The sequence below is a fragment of the Podarcis melisellensis genome (genome assembly GCF_964234715.1).
Source record: "Podarcis melisellensis genome assembly, chromosome: 13".
NCBI classification, from domain to species: domain Eukaryota; kingdom Metazoa; phylum Chordata; class Lepidosauria; order Squamata; family Lacertidae; genus Podarcis; species Podarcis melisellensis.
This window is the reverse complement of record NC_138545.1, coordinates 52,718,319-52,734,718: the sequence shown is the minus strand read 5'-3', so window position 1 is coordinate 52,734,718 and position 16,400 is coordinate 52,718,319. Positions and strand designations below refer to the sequence as shown.

The following is a 16,400-nucleotide window of genomic DNA, read 5'->3' as shown; positions in this document are numbered from 1 at the left end:
GTTGTGATTTTTTTCTTTGATGAATCTAAACAAATGCAGCCATGAACAATGAATTTTGTGGTGTGTTCTGGGTGGAAGCTGGAAATATGGCAGTATGTGTATTGGTCAATAGGTTTCCTGTGTAAGGTGATGCTTATAGGTCTGCTATAAGCTTGCACAATAGGGTGCTGAAGGAACCTCTTTGGTGGACTGGTCATTGAAGTTTTGATGGAAGTGCTCAAGTGTCTCTTGCCTGAGTCCAGATGATAGTGGTGCCACCAATGTATCTCACAGAGGTTGTGATGCTGGAAAGTCACGTCTCAGTTTCCTCTAAGCAGTCCAGCCTTCGCTAACCTAACTGGACAGGTTGGCAAAGGTTGATGATGATGATGATGATGATGATGATGATGATTATTATTATTATTATTATTATTATTATTATTATTATTTCATTTCATTACTGAATCTGTTGACAACTTAGTGATGCTTCCAGTGCTGCTCATGTGCCTTTAAATGGCTTTGCTTCTATATGCAGGTCCCTCTGTCTGTAAAGGTAAAGGTAAAGGGACCCCTGACCATTAGGTCTAGTCGTGACTGACTCTGGGGTTGCAGCGCTCATCTCGCTTTATTGGCCGAGGAAGCTGGCGTACAGCTTCAGGGTCATGTGGCCAGCAGGACTAAGCCGCTTCTGGCGAACCAGAGCAGCGCATGGAAACACCGTTTACCTTCCTGCCGGAGCGGTACCTATTTATCTACTTGCACTTTGATGTGCTTTCAAAATAAAGGGTGGCCCATAATGGGCATTCTAGGAGAGACTGCAAGGCTGGTTTGTGATTCACAAGGTTCCAGTGACAATATAAAAGTGGAGAGAGGACCTGCACATTATTCTTTGTATCGCAGGTTCTGCAAAAGCTGGAAAGTTACTATTTCCAAAAAATGGAATCTTAGGATTATATTTGTTGTGTATGTGCTACCCCCTTGCCCAGTTGCCAACACCCAATATTAGGACTGTAGTGATCACAAAATGATTATCTTCTTTTCCAATGTGCCTGTAATAAAAACAAACTTTCCTTTGAATTGTTTAGAATTTAAAAAACAAAACAAAAACTGGACAGCTATTGTGGATTAATAGCTACTCTTCGTGACTTAGATGTACCACTTGCTGTTTACAGTTTCAACAATTTTTCATCCTTATTTGTATGATGCATAAAGATAAAAAAATATGGGCCTCCTTGCTTTATCCTATGTAAAACCCTTCTGCTATATACCTGGTTATACTGAAGGTCCCCAGAGGTAGAGTTGCCAGACAAAAGTTTTTTTTTTTCTATTCGTTTTTATTAAGTTTTTGATAACACAGAAAGATAAAAGCTTTTTTACATCCAAGTACATATCGTAGCTCTTCCCTATTTGGACCTCCCTCAACTTTCCCGACAATCTTCCGCAATTTCTATCATATCTACACATTTCTTAATTTCAACATTACCATTAGGTCTTACAGTAATATCTTTATTTGTTCTCACGTAATGCTCCTCACTCTTTTACAAAGCTTCTTTTAGGCACACTAACGTTGTATGTTCCTCACATACTGTTTCCAAATAATCGGTAAATTTCCCCCAGTCCTCCAAAAATTTCTGATCTTTTTGATATCTTATTTTGCCTGTTAATTTGTCTAGTTCTACATAATCCGTAAGCTTTGCCCTCCACTCTTCCAAGGTCGGGACCTCTTTTCCCTTCCAATTCTGGGCCACCAGCACCCTTGCCGCCGTGGTGGCATATTGGAAAAATTTACAGTCTTTCCTTGTTATAACTTTTCTTGTTATTCCTAATAGGAAAGTTTCGGGTTTCTTATCGAAGTTATATCTTAGTATTTTCTTCAGTTCGCTATATATTATCCCCCAAAACTCCCTTATTTTACTGCACTCCCACCACATATGCATGAATGTACCCTCCTTCTCTCCACACCTCCAGCATTTATTACTAATTTTGTACATTCTGGCTAATCTCACTGGCGTCAGATACCATCTGTACACCATCTTCATTAGGTTCTCTTTTAGGGAGACGCAAGCTGTAAATTTTATGTTTTCATTCCATATTTTATACCACTCGTCTATTTCTATATTATGTCCCAAGTCTCTGGCCCATTGGATCATCGTATCTTTCACCCCCTCATCCATCGTGTGCCAGTCTAACAGAATTTTATACATTTTTGAGATCACCTTGTGTTTGTTGTTCACTATTTCTGTTTGAAATTCCGAGTCTCTTTCTCTATATCCTTTTTCCTTTACATCCTTCTTAAACATTTCATTTATTTGTAGGTAATGTAGCCAATCGTAAACCTGTCCTTTTATTTGTTCGTAGGGTTTTATCCTCCATTTTCCCCCTTCCTTCACCACTAGTTCTCCATATGTCGCCCAATTGTCTCTCATGTTAACTTTTTTAACTGCTAACACCTCCAATGGGGATAGCCAATGTGGCACTCCTACCTCCAAGATGTTTTTATATCTATCCCATACTTCCAGCAACGCTCTCCGGAAAATATGGTTTTCAAACGACTTATAACCCTTTTTCTTCTCTTTCCATAGATGGGCATGCCATCCTGCTCTATTATCGAAACCTTCTAAATCTAACAATTTTGTGTTTTTGAGGTTGATCCATTCTTTCAGCCAACAGAGGCATGATGCCTCGTAGTACATCCTAAGGTCTGGCAGGGCAAACCCCCCCCTCTCCTTCGCATCTATCAATAATTTATGTTTAATTCTAGGTTTTTTCCCCTGCCAGACGTAGCGTGCGATCATCCTCTGCCATTCTTTGAAGGTCGTCGTTCCTTTTAATATCGGTAACATTTGAAATAGAAATAGCATTTTAGGTAGTATCGACATCTTGATTAGTGCAATTCTACCCCAGAAGGAAAGTTTTAGTTTGTTCCATACTATCAAATCTTTCTTAATTTTATTCCATGTCGGTATATAATTATTCTGATACAGGTCAATATTTTTTGTAGTCAGCCAAATTCCTAAATACTTCACTTTTTTGACAATTTCAATTCCTGTTTGTTGCTGTAATTCTTCCATCGCTGATTTCTCCATATTTTTGACCATAATTTTTGTTTTCTTCCTATTTATTATAAATCCCGCCACTTCTCCAAATTTCTCCATTTCTTCTAGTATTTCTGTTGCTGATTCCAACGGATCTTCTGCCGTCAACACTAAATCGTCCGCAAAGGCTCTAACTTTGTGCTGATCTTTTCCTACCGTCACCCCTTTTATTCTTTCCTTTTTCCTTATTGAATCCAATAGCACCTCCAGAACCATTGCCAGACAAAAGTTTTTTTGTTGAGCTTTTTTAAAGTTCTGCCCAAAGTTGTTGAGCTTTCCTTGCAAGATCCCAAAGGGGGGGGGGGAGGGCAAGCTATTTTAAAGGAAATTCACCAAAACTTACACTACCAACATGGGCTGCCATACCTCCAGATTTTCCTGGACAATTCAGTGATTTCCACCCAGACAGTTTCTAACGGCCAAATTCCAGCTATGTCCGGGAAATTCCAGACGTATGGCAACCCTACCCAGAGGTGCCCCTGAGATATCCTTGAATTTGCCTATTTAAAAAACATCCTTCTACACAAGGTACAAATTCTATGAATTAGTTACACAGAAATGTTGTTTAAAAAAGAAAATAAAAAAGGATCATGTACTAAATCAGTAAAGGATAATACAAATGTTTTATTTATTCTTCCATCTTTTAAAATATATCATACATGGCAATGTTTGACGAACAAAAATAAAACTACTTGAAGAGCATATGAACAATACTTAATACTTTTTGATTTAGTTTGACATAAATTCTGTTCTCAAAGTATGTGGGTGTTCCCTAAAGGGGTCTAAGGGGGGCAGACACTCTCTAGGGGAGGTTCATGTCCTTCAAACACAGTTTGTGTGCCCTCTGATGGGGCAGGGAAACAAATGACCACACTCCTGAAGGCCAGAGCAACGTGGTCAAGCTGTGCTGAAAAAGCCATGGGTGAATGGAAAATGATATGAGTGTATAGCTGAAAACTTATAATTTATTTTTATATTTTAATGAACAAGCCATGGGAGGCTCAGCTCTGAAATTCTGCTCCCTGCATATAGGGGGGCAAGTCACTTGGTCAGTGCAGGAAGACCACCTCAAATGAAAGAGTGAAGACACATGAAATATATAAAGCGAAGTCACTGGAGATTCTTCTTGGGTTTTAAGTTGTGAGATGTACATTTCTTTTGGATCATATGCTGAGTCAGCCATTAGTCTTGCTCTTCCCCCCACCTTTCTCTCTATACCAGCGGTTCCCAATTAGCTAATTACTGAGGACCCCCTATTTTTAAAAAGCCAAGCCACACCCCCCCTACTTTTGAAAATTTTGATTACTCTACGGTAGTTGCCTCTGCAAAGCAATTTTTGAACAACATGTGGGGTAGCCCCAATAAGCAAAGGATTTTAGGTATGCTAAAAAACAGACTAGGGCTGAGCGATATCTTGTCTTCAACATTGTGATACATCAGCAGCTAAACATCGTGATATCCCGATTTATAGCAATGTCTGAAGCTGGAGATCAGGTGTGGGGATGAGGAAAGGACCAGTCACAGAGATCGGATGGGGGGGGGGGAGAAGCAAAGTCACCTCCACTGCATGGCTTGAGGGGGGGCTGGGGGGGTACATCAAACCTTCATCAGTGGGGCAGCCAGCGAAGATTCACGTCCACAGTGGCTGTTGTTGTTTTCCTGCTGACTGCGAAAAGCTGCTCCACCTCCGTGTCAGGGGAAGGTAGTGCCGCGGGGCCTTGAAGTGAGGGCGATCAGCTGCCCTGGTCTCTGTTAGCGTGAGGGACGGCAGCTCAGATCAGCAGTGTTATCCTCACGCAAGGAGTGATATAACACTCTGTATTGCCGGGTCAGAATCATCCTCATGGTGTGATTTCAAAAATGATTTTGGACAATATACTGAAAAGTTGCATAGTGCTAAAACAGACCATAAGATTTGTGATATTACCATGCAAAAATGACAAAATATTTTGGGGGAAGCAAGGGATGGTGCCATGGACCCCCTGATTGCGTTCCGCAGACCCTCACAGGTCCCTGGACCCCTAATTGGGAACCCCTGCTCTATACTAGAGTTCTGTAAGAAAAATTGTCACCATGATGCAATTTGCCTGGCAACCAGGCAGCCATGCCAACTGCAGTGTGACAACAGAATAGCAGGCAGGCAGGCAGATAGCAGCCAACCCAGGTGAGCTCCAGTGACATTTGTTGGGGGGGGGCTTTAGAGAGTGGGTTTGACACACCACTGCCTAAGATATTCCTCCATTAAATGTGACCGGAGCAATGTTTAAAGAAGGGTGGGAAGCACTTCAGATATTGGTCTGGCAAAGTGCTTTCTAAAGTGCCCATCCTTCTGTTAAGCATTAGATTAGCTGTGAGGGAAGGGAGCAGGTGTTTGGGTTGAGCTGGGCAGCTGAGTGAGCGAGAGGTGGGAGGCAGAGTGGGTGAGGGGTATGGGTCAAGTGCCAAGGGAGGGGATAGCCAGGGCTGGGGAGAGGAGTGCAAGACGGGTGGGGATTGGCAAGTGGAGCGAGCAGTGTGATGCGTTCGGGTGTCAGAGTTTGTGTGATCAAGACACCCATGCTTCCTAGTTTTAGTCTGTGTTAGAAATCACTCAATGTTTGAAGAGTTATACTGGAAGTCACTTAAAAGCTGGACTCAGCTTCCCCTGTTGAATAGATCACTTGAGAGATGGGCCATTAACAGAGAACAAATATGACAGGGAGCTGGGCCATCAGCAAGACAAGAGGTGGGTGGAGTCCCACCCTGAGTTTGTTCGTTGGAAGACAATGCCAGTGGTTTTTTTAGGAGGATGTTTTAGGTTTTCAGTTGGCTGTGGTGTGATCAAGGGGGGGAGGTCAGTCTGTTAAATGGAACCCCTTCATCCTGGGCTCAGGCTGAATATATGTGTCAATGAAACCCAATATCCTAAAGACACCACAGTCTCCACTGTGCCTCATTTCCAAAGGAAATACAAACCCTGGGTAAGCGCCTTGACCCCTGGAATCTTGCACCACTTGGAGATTAGGGAGGTGTGTAACAATATGTGCGTGTGTCTTTGCTAAGTGCCGTGTGAATTTTTATCTATTTATTCATTCACCTTATTGAAAGATGGAAACATTCTCGGCATAGTCCAAAACTGCTTCAGGGGTTGAGAAAGGGATATTTTAACTTTAAACACATGGGTCAACTGGCACCTTTCACAGCTAGCTTTTGCTGCAAACTTGCAGAAGCCTTCTACCCTCAGGGTGAAGTTGGCCCCAGAGGAGACAAAGTAAGTTTGTATGTACTGAATATTGTGAGGGTGCTTTCACAGTGACTCTGTTACTCACATACAATTTTTTTACTTATCTTCATCTAGTTCTATGCACTCTTGTGTTAGAAAACTTCAAAATTCTGCACCAAGCATAGCTGTTTTCTGCACCCGGTATAAACTGTGAAAATTAAATTTGTATTTCCCGTGTTTCTGTGTTTTCAAAGCACAAGTGCTGATCTTTGTCAAAATGTGTTTGTGGTTGCCTGCAGCTTAGGCTGAAGGTGTTTGGACAGTTAGAAAACTTGTGCTATTGGACTTGTTAAAGTTCTTTTCTCAGACTGGAATTTGCTCTGAAAATGTCTGAGAATCTCTACCGTAAAGAGCGACAGAAACTTATTTCTATTCTTACTATCAGAAATATTTCAATATTCTAACCACACTTGCTTTTAAACCTGGACTGTATGCTACTAAAAGTTTTTAAGAGTCTGCCATGAAAATGAGCAATTAATAATGCAGAACAATAAAATTAATATTTACAAACAAATCCAGCCACAATTTGTACATTTTTTACACAAAATACTTTCTGCATTTACAGGATTTCGAAAAATATAGTAACAACTAAATCTCACCAGCTATATACAAAAAAAGAGGTCAAAAGTAAAGGAGGGGAATCAAAACCAAACTTCCTAATACAAACAAGGATACATCCCCCCCCCCTCAGAATAATGCCACCTGGACTCAGAGCTGCAGGTTCTGCGAGGTTCAAGTTTTAGAAATCCGTATTATGGATTCTGCACCAAATCATCCTGGAGAATGACAAAAGTTTGATTTTTTATTATTATTCAGAAGCAGTGAAAAGAACAAATATTTGTTTCTAAAAGTTTGGCTGCAATAAATTGTATACGATTGCTCAGATGAAATTTGGAATAATCTGCAATATCTGGATTAACACTTTGTAAAATCTTTTTACTCTTAATTGTCTAAACAATGGGCCCAACTGAACCTGTTTGTGGTGTAGAATTGCACACATGGATTTGGATGCCAGTAGCATGTCTGCTTGGCCCCAAGACCCTTTTATGTCTGCAAAGGCCATCACCTCCTGCTCTCCATGCATGAGCACAAGGGGCGGAGTGGGGCTCAGTATGACGGATGTACCATCTGTTAAAATGTAGAGTTCTGTGAAGACTTCTTCACATGGATTATGTATTGGATTTGGGCCTGTGAAATCTATTCCTATTTAGCCAAGGTCTTTGTCACGCTGTTTCTTCTCTGCGGAAGAGGCCTGGTTAATAACATCGCCCATCATTAACTCCGCTGTGTGGATGAATGAGACAGGGGCACTGAGGCTGCAGACCTATGCGCTATTTCCAAGGGGAAAGTCTCACTGAACATAGTGGGACTGACTTCGGAAGAGGCATGCATGATGGAATTGCTCTGCTGAGACCTCCAGTGCAAGGCCATCTGCTATGTCTGTTTCCAAGTGCATACAATGTCAGCACTCTAGGGCTCTGGTCTTCAACTGGTGGGCCATGACGTACCAGGTCACAGCCTGATCTAAGGTGTGCTGCAAAAGCAGTATAATTTCATGTGGATTGTGCCCTCTTTCCCATGGGTTATGATTTTCATAACAAAACACCAATACATTAAAGGTAAAGGTAAAGGTACCCCTGCCCGTACAGGCCAGTCTTGCCAGACTCTGGGGTTGTGCGCCCATCTCACTCAAGAGGCCAGGGGCCAGCGCTGTCCGAAGACACTTCCGGGTCACGTGGCCAGTGTGACATCGCTGCTCTGGCGAGCCAGAGCTGCACACGGAAACACTGTTTACCTTCCCGCTAGAAAGCGGTCCCTATTTATCTACTTACACCTGGGGGTGCTTTCGAACTGCTAGGTTGGCAGGCGCTGGGACCGAGCAACGGGAGCGCACCCCGCCGCGGGGATTCGAACCGCCGACCTTTCGATTGGCAAGCCCTAGGCGCTGAGGCTTTTGCGCACAGCGCCACCCGCGTCCCAATACATTACTATTACGCTATATGGGGCATGTGTGCTATACAGTACAGCCACTCAATATAATATCTGGACAAAATGCTGCAAGAGAATCTCCCAAAAGCAATTTTTTGAGGATGGAGAGAGGTGGGGATTGTTTTCGTACATGATAAGGATCCCGCAATCTATTTGGATCAGCCAGGGATCTACCGGTAGATCACAATCTACTGGTTGGGCATCCCTGCGTCTAGTTCAGCAATCCCTGAAGTACAGAAAAAGGAGCACTCAGCAGATGGAAAACTAAATTGGACAAACTGCTCTAAGTGCTGGTTTGCTTATTATATGTTTGGAAGCTCAAACTATGGTGAGAAAGTGGATGTGATGTCTTGATTGAGCCATAGTGTGGGATTTCTGCAGCTGATGTTGGCATTTGAACACCCTCCAACACCAATGAAGTTGGAAAGGTAAGGAATATCTCCTGCCCTTAATGCCATAAGTGGCAACTGCGTGATGCTGGTAAAACGTCCTCACTCTCATTTCTATGTATTTACACCTACTGAAGGAAAAGACTCACAGCAGGGACATACTGGCTGCTGGGCTTTGATCTGAGGTTCTTCTCTGAGAAGGCAGGAGATGTGCATTGCGATGCAGGCTTGGAACCAGGGCTTGAAGTGCCATCATCCAGAAATGTCTCCGCGAGGAGTGGGGAGAATCCAGCCTGGGCAGAACAGCTGAAACCACTTGAGCTTTCACCGGACGTGCACTGGGATGACTCTGAACTCTCTGTAACTACAGGAAGTAGGAAGGAAGAGACCATTGACATTAGAGGCTGCGGCCAGCCTATTGTTCAACAGGAATCCCAGCAACACAACTGAAAGAAAGTAAACTTACCATCTGTGATGTTTTCAAGATTATGGGCCTTTGTAAACTGTGCCAGCTGCACACTATACAAGGTACCCTTAGCCTGTACACAAACATTTGACTAATGAAATATATGTCAGCATTGTCAGGACGCAAGTCTGTGTGAGTCTTGAACTGTTGACCTGAGGAATGCCAGGCAGGAACGGAGCCTGGACACCCATCACTTTGCTTTGGTCAAAGCAGGAAACTGCAAGGAGACCAGCCAGATTCCAAGGCACTTTGACTGTGTGCTTTTTAGCACCTGCTGAAGACATTCTTATTTAGACAAGTCTAAGTCTATGCAGGTATCTAGAAAGTTTGTATGAATTTTAATTTGTTTTAATATATTCTACTAGGAATTTAACTTTTTTTGTATGTTTTAAATTATGGTTGTATTTTTTAGCGATAATTTTTTGTTTCATCTTTTTTGTAAAGTGCTTTGAGGGTTTTTCCTACAATCAAGCAGTATATAACTTTAATGAAATATAAATAAATGATGGGCCTTCCCTAATTCTGGTATTGCAATGCACTCACTCATTGAGGGCTGGCTCCCAATGTCCTGTTCCAGCTCATCTTCCTCAATGCAGGCTCTGACATCGTACGACCAGTGGTAAAAAGGAGGTCCCACCAAGCCTGGGTGAGACGGGGCGGAATATATGTGCAGATTTAGCGAGCCCAGGATGGAAGATGAGGACTGGCTGCTCGAGGAAGATGTGCTGCTGTTTGAGATGGTGGAGTGGGGCCTCTTAAACGGCGTAGAGTGGTCAAATGAAGAAACAGCTATTGAGGCACGGCTCCTTGACTCTGGCAAAACAAACAAAAATATCTCTCTCAAGACCCATAAAGAGCCAAGTTACATCTAGAATTGTTGTGGAGAAGAGCCATAGCTCAGGGAGGTGGTGGTCATGGGGTAGAGCAATTCCTTCAAGTGCAAAATATCCAAGTTCAATCCCTGGCATGTCCTGTTGAAAGACTCTTCTATAACTCTAAGGACCTTGCCTGATACCCTGGAGCACTGCCAATAAACATCTACAATCACTAGGCTAGATGGACCAATGGCCTGGCTTGATATAAAGCATATTTATATTTCAGAGTGTTTCCAAGGATCCCAGAATTGGCGCAGCTTAGCTAAGCCTCTCTCACTCCACACAGAGGCTGCATTTGGAATGTCTGAAAATACTTGTCGCTTCTGTGTTTTTACAGGACCAAAATCACCATGGAATTGGTCTACTGTGGAGAATGTTAACGTGCTACACATCTTCTCAAATTGTGTGCCGCAAGATGTCTACTGGATCATGCATGCACACGAGGCTGAGCCAGAGCCAATTCTGAAGGGCAGTTTGATGGCACATTTATTTATAGAGTCACCATCTTTTCCATTTGAAAACACCCTAAGTAGTGAATTATCACTTGAGAATCTAAAGGCTTGTTATATGAGACCAAGGCAAGCTGATGGTCTGCCTGAGAAGAGAGGAGGAAGAATATTCACGGAAAGCAATCCTTTTGCTGCTCTGACTCTGGTTGAAAGAGCCTAAAGGCTTGGGAGTTTCTTAGTGGGATTTTTGCTTTTCAAAAATGTGAGGGTCCCCTCAGTTTCAAAATTCATTTGCCTTGCGGCAAGGTGATGTTGCTATTGAGGAACAGAACTTGCAGAACTAGCTGTACATTTTTTCCATGGGGGTGGGGATCCAATAAAATAATTTTTGTAAGAAGTGGACAAGAAATTTAAAAGAGTTGCCAAAGGAGTGAGGGAAAGCAAACTGTACCTGCTCGTTTCATTATATAGTCTATTGCTCGGTCACTTATAGCTGCATCACTGGGCTTGATGTCCATGAACGGTTTGTTTCCTATGCCCATTGACACCATTTCTTGCATTCGGAGTTCTAAAAGCAACCATCCAAAAACATGAGAGAAACAGTTAGGAAATATACATGTTTGAAAGTAGTTTATACTAAGAAAACCAAAAATGAGTGCGAAGGAAAACGACTCTAATAATGCAAATTAAAGGGGAAGGATGTAAATATTATACTTTTCCGTGTTTGAAAACTGTTGAGCTCTTTGTGCAAAAAAAAATATGATAGAGACTTTTTTTTTGCTTTTTTAACAGAAAATGTAAGATTGTGTGCCAAGAGTGCTTCAAATTCTGCCACAAGAAAACCACAAATGCCACTGTCACCTGACCATTCCTAGGTCCCCATGCTTGCTCTAGTAGACCAATAACATAATGTATATTAAAATAGTTTAGATATGAAATGCCATTACATAACCTTACTGGATCTGAGGCCAAGATCCAACAAAGACAGGGAACATATGCACATGGGTGGTGATGGGGTAGTTCTGAAGGAGGAAGGCCGACAATTTCTCCCACCTGCTCACCTCTTGCGTAATGCTGCTTTTGCTATGTATTCAGAGAGTGTACATAGTGACTTGCAGAGTAACCTAAGGAAAAATATAGCTCCACATCCCCAACCACTGAGGTTTTAATGCACAAATGAAATTAAATGTACCAACACTTCATTTGGGTTTGGGGTGGGGACTGAAGGGTTATGACACAGGGGTCAGACAAGAGTTCACTTTTGAAAGATGGCTTTGAAGGGATTTGCGGTGGCATCACACTGGTTGTTCTAGGAAAGAGGTTTGGGTATAAAGGGCAGCAATAGGCAAAGGGCAGACTATTTTGGCAGACACACCTCGGTTTCTCAAGGCTTGTCTCCAAAGAATCTTTCCTATGAGATTTGTCCATCCAATCTTAGTTTCTACTGAATTTGCTTGAAGGATGTAAGTGTCCTGAGATTTTCTTCTCCTTCGAAACCAGATTTCAAATCTGAGGCCACTATCTCCAACATTCTCTGTCATTCCAATCTCAGCTGTCTAAAATAAAAAATTAAGTATAAATAAATAAATGTGACAAAGAAACATGAGGAACACTGTTTAAGAGCATGAAAATCTATTAGTTCTGCCAAATGAAGAAGTGTATATGGATGAGGGCATACTGGCTAGAAAACTGTATCAGTATGGATTTTCAGTCACAGAAGCATGGTTCTCACAAATGTGGATTAAAGTTACAAGTAACGAGCACATTAATTCAATGATTACATTTTTGTCCCACCCTTTCTCAAGGGTCTCAAGGCATATGTATATGATTTCCTTTGCAAGCTACGGCAGGCTGAGAAGTTCTGACTGGCCCAATATATAGGGTTGCCATTCTTTATTTGCTAAAGGTTTGCCCAGAGTTTTTGAACTTTTTCGCAAAATCGCAAAAAGTAAAGTTTTTGAGCTATTTTAGGGGAAATCACCAAAAATGACACTGCCCACTGTGGACATGGGTTGCCATATGTCCGGATTTTTAGTGATTTTCGCCTGGACACTGCTACTGACTCCAGTATTCCAGCTGTGTCCGGGAAATTCTGGATGTATGGCAACACTATACCCAACACTATATCCACGAGTGGCCTATTCTCAATATCTGCAACTACCAGCCATGCTTGTGAAAATGTATTGAATGGCTTTTACTAGCTGGACTGCTAGAGACTGCCTTAAATAATGCATATACCAGATCACTTCCTTGTTTGTTTCTATTTAGCCCCTTCCCCACACTAGCAAGTACAAAACACTATGAGAGGTGGTTTGTTGCATTGATATTCCCCCTTTCCCTGGAGGGGTTCAAGGTGGTACCCCTTCAAGCAATGACCGGACCCAGACCTGCTTGGCTGCATCACATGCCATCAAACCACACCCAAGGCAGGAAAAGCACACCCAACGAGGATGCAGTTACCTTAAATGACTGTTTGTACATGTAAATGTCATATCCCCCATCAATCTTTTTTGTTTTACTGAACAAGATGAGGTCTTCGAAAAGGAAAACATGCCTCAAGTACTTCTTTCGGCCACAGCACACAATAAACTCATCTTGACACCTCAGCTGTCCTTGTTCTTTCAGATTGACCTGATCAGAGAAGAAGAGACAACACAGGAGAAGGGATTTCAGATAAGAGGTTGGTTCAACTTCCTTAGGCCTGAGGGCCGCTTTGGGCTAGGGTTCTCCTAACATGAATTAAAAAATAATATTTAGCACCTTCCAACTAGAATCAAAGGTCCTTCATATACATGGTGGCAGTAATCTTACACACCTTCTTCTGCTCCTGGTGTTTTGAGGGTTGGAGACCCTGCAAGATGATCCTGAGGGATGGTAAGACAGTTCTACAGCTGTAAAGCAACCTGTTAGTAAGTTCTGTAGCCATTCCCCACCCTTCTTTTTAGCTAATCACTATATGGGTTATAGTTATCAGCAGCAGTCAGGGCTCTAGCCTGGGGACTTCCAGCTGCTGACCCCAGCTGTGGACAAAGTAGAAAGGGGAAAGGTTTTTCTTCCTTTCTTATTTATAACAGAATCCAGGGCCTTCTAATAAAGCTGAATGTTGGAAGCTTCAGAACGGAGAAAAGAAATAATTTTTTCACACAGTCAAAACTATTAAATTTGCTCCCACAAGAAGCAGCGGTCGCTATCAATGTCGATGGCATTTGAAGACAAATTTATGGAGGATAACGCTACGAATGGCTGCTCGCCACAATGGCCCTGCTCTGTCTCCACAGTCAGAGGCAGGATGCTTGTGAATAGCAGTTGCTGCCAATCGCAAAGGGGGAGAGGGCTGTGGCACTCAGGTCTTGATTGTGCGCTTCCCATTGGCATCTGGTTGGTCACTGTAAGAACAGGATCCTGGACCAGATGGGCCTTTGGTCTGATTCCGCAGGCTCTTCTTGTGTTCTTACAACCATCTTGTAAATGTAAGGTAAAGGTAAAGGGACACCTGACCATTAGGTCCAGTCGTGGCTGACTCTGGGGTTGCAGCGCTCATCTCACTTTATTGGCCGAGGGAGCTGGCGTAGAGCTTCTGGGTCATGTGGCCAGCATGACTAAGTTGCTTCTGGTGAACCAGAGCAGCGCATGGAAATGCTGTTTACCTTCCTGCTGGAGCGGTACCTATTTATCTACTTGCACTTTTGACGTGCTTCCAAACTGCTAGGTTGGCAGGAGCTGGGACTGAGCAACGGGAGCTCACCCCATCGCAGGGATTTGAACCGCCAACCTTCTGATCTGCAAGTCCTAGGCTCTGTGGTTTAACCCACAGCGCCACCCACGTCCCATCTTGTAAATGTAGACAAGTATTATATGCAGATGCTGAGCTGAGAGTGGCTGGCCTAAGTGGATGGAGGTTTGAACAGGGGACTTCCTGCCTCATAATGTAGCCACCACCAGGCAACTAAAGCTACAAAAATTAAGGTTTCCTGAACTGCACAACAGGGATTTCAGGGGTGGGAATGTGGCTGGACTCACATCACATCCTCTGATGGCATCCATGGCAAGTAAATCATTTCCATGGCGAAGCTGGAACTTGACCATTTCTTCAGCAGCCCGGAGGGCGCTGAGCTCCTGTTCCTGCGCTGCCGAACACTCCTTGATCAGATCCTTCAAAAGCAGTGCATACTTGCTCATTCTCTGTATGGGTTTCAGCAAGTAAGAAGCCAGGTTCATTTTATCACCCAATTCCTGCTGCTTATTCTGTAAGATTAGTAGGAGGACACATAACCATTAGGTGATAAAATACCACAAAGGTCAAGAAATTCTACTCAGACACAATCATAGACGTAGTAAACATTAAGCGATAGTTACTTTAAAGAAGGTATTTCCATGACTTATAAGCAAAGCGTCTGACTGCGGCTTGTTCTTGCTGTACAATGCATACATTCCAAACTGTTCTTCCTGAAATAATGAAAAATAGACTTGGCATTTAATTGGCTAATTAATGATGATACACATCAAAGACATTTTATCATCATTTGTTTCTTTTATTAGTCACTTTGTTATTAGTCACTAATATTTATTAGTCACTTGCTTCCAAAAAGAAAAACTCAAAGCAACTTACAAAAATATTGAAAAGAAGCAGAAAAATCAAGAATAAGACAATCTAAAATACACAAGGATACTATATATAAAACCCAGATCTAACTCCACCCCACCCTACTAAAAAATTAAGCAGAAAAATGAGCTCCAATGTCCTGGGTGAATAAGAGTGTTTTTGCCTGGTGCCTAAAAGCAGAGAGGCGTGGCACCAGCCGTGTCTCCCCAAGGAGAGTGTTCCGTCAACTGGGGGCCACCACTATTTTGTGACTCCTGATACAGGTTTCCTATGTTTATGTTCAACACAGACTGATTATCCTCTGACTGGTAGTATCCCTGACAGCATCAGTGAGAATGTTTTATACAAATTATTGAAAGCTAAGTAAAATGCCTTCCTACAGTGAGTGACTGAAACAAAAATTAACAAAACCTATGAGCTATGTAGCTCATTCATCAAAAAATAATAGCATAACCTATGAGCTATGTAGGAGTGGGGGGAACTAATGGGTATTGCTCAAGAATGATGGCATCATTTTATTAGTCTAATGAAATAAAAATAAATAAAAATAGGGATCATAAAAACTAGCAAGATGTTAAGGATGCCAGAATTTTTGCAAAAGAAGTTGACTGTTTGCCAGTATGGTATAGTAGGAAATGTGATGAGAGAGACCTCAGTACATAGCCCCACTCAACTAGAAAGCTCCTTGGTGGCCCCTTGGTCCATTCACAAAAGCCCTGTTCAGGGATTATTAAAACAGGAACATGAAGGGGTTTTGTTGTCCTCCATGAGTTGGAAGCCATCTGTCCAAAGCTGGGAGCCTTTGATATGTGTGGGACTCCTGCGAGACCAGGAAAACCAGGGCAGCAAACTATGCAGAGAGCCTCCACAGATCAAAGAAGCTCCCTTCTATAGACAATCTCAATCTGCAAACGGGGACGGAGCGGGTTGCTCAGTCTCACTATGCTATTATTATCAGTATCATATTTATTAAGAACGCTGCTTGAACATGCTGAGCAGAAAGTGGAAATCACTATTGCCAACGTGATCAACAGTTCTGACAAGCTAACAGCCACACTGTGCGCATCAGAGGCATTTGATGACTTAGCTTCCAGAAATGGATTGAATGGAATTTTCCACTTTATTTCATGGCAACACGTACAGAAAACCCGGCAGTGGTTAAACATGCTGAGTAGTGAGCAGTTATGTAAGGTTGTTGTTGCACACACTAAATAGAGCATGAGACTGAGTAACTGTAGTCCATAGAATCATAGAAATGTAGTGCTGGAAGGGAACCTCATGGTCATCTAGTCC

The 16,400-nt window shown here is 42.5% G+C and overlaps 1 protein-coding gene across 3 annotated transcripts in view; it reads right to left on the bottom strand.

Annotated features, from left to right (window-relative positions):
* Positions 1-6,850: 6,850 nt before the first annotated feature.
* The window catches only part of PLEKHG4B (pleckstrin homology and RhoGEF domain containing G4B), a 74,225-nt gene continuing 64,675 nt past the window's right edge, over positions 6,851-16,400 (bottom strand). For 2 of the 3 annotated variants that reach the window (XM_081883762.1, XM_081883761.1), the window contains exons 16-23: positions 14,861-14,950; positions 14,525-14,749; positions 12,965-13,135; positions 11,880-12,060; positions 10,956-11,072; positions 9,724-9,993; positions 8,864-9,078; positions 6,851-7,112 (exon numbers count right to left, since the gene is read on the bottom strand). In XM_081883762.1, the coding sequence (XP_081739888.1) occupies positions 7,089-7,112; positions 8,864-9,078; positions 9,724-9,993; positions 10,956-11,072; positions 11,880-12,060; positions 12,965-13,135; positions 14,525-14,749; positions 14,861-14,950 (1,293 nt within the window). In that variant the 3' untranslated portion in view covers positions 6,851-7,088. Of the gene's footprint in view, positions 7,113-8,863; positions 9,079-9,723; positions 9,994-10,955; positions 11,073-11,879; positions 12,061-12,964; positions 13,136-14,524; positions 14,750-14,860; positions 14,951-16,400 lie in introns of those variants that run through there. The other variant, XM_081883763.1, reaches the window with a different exon arrangement.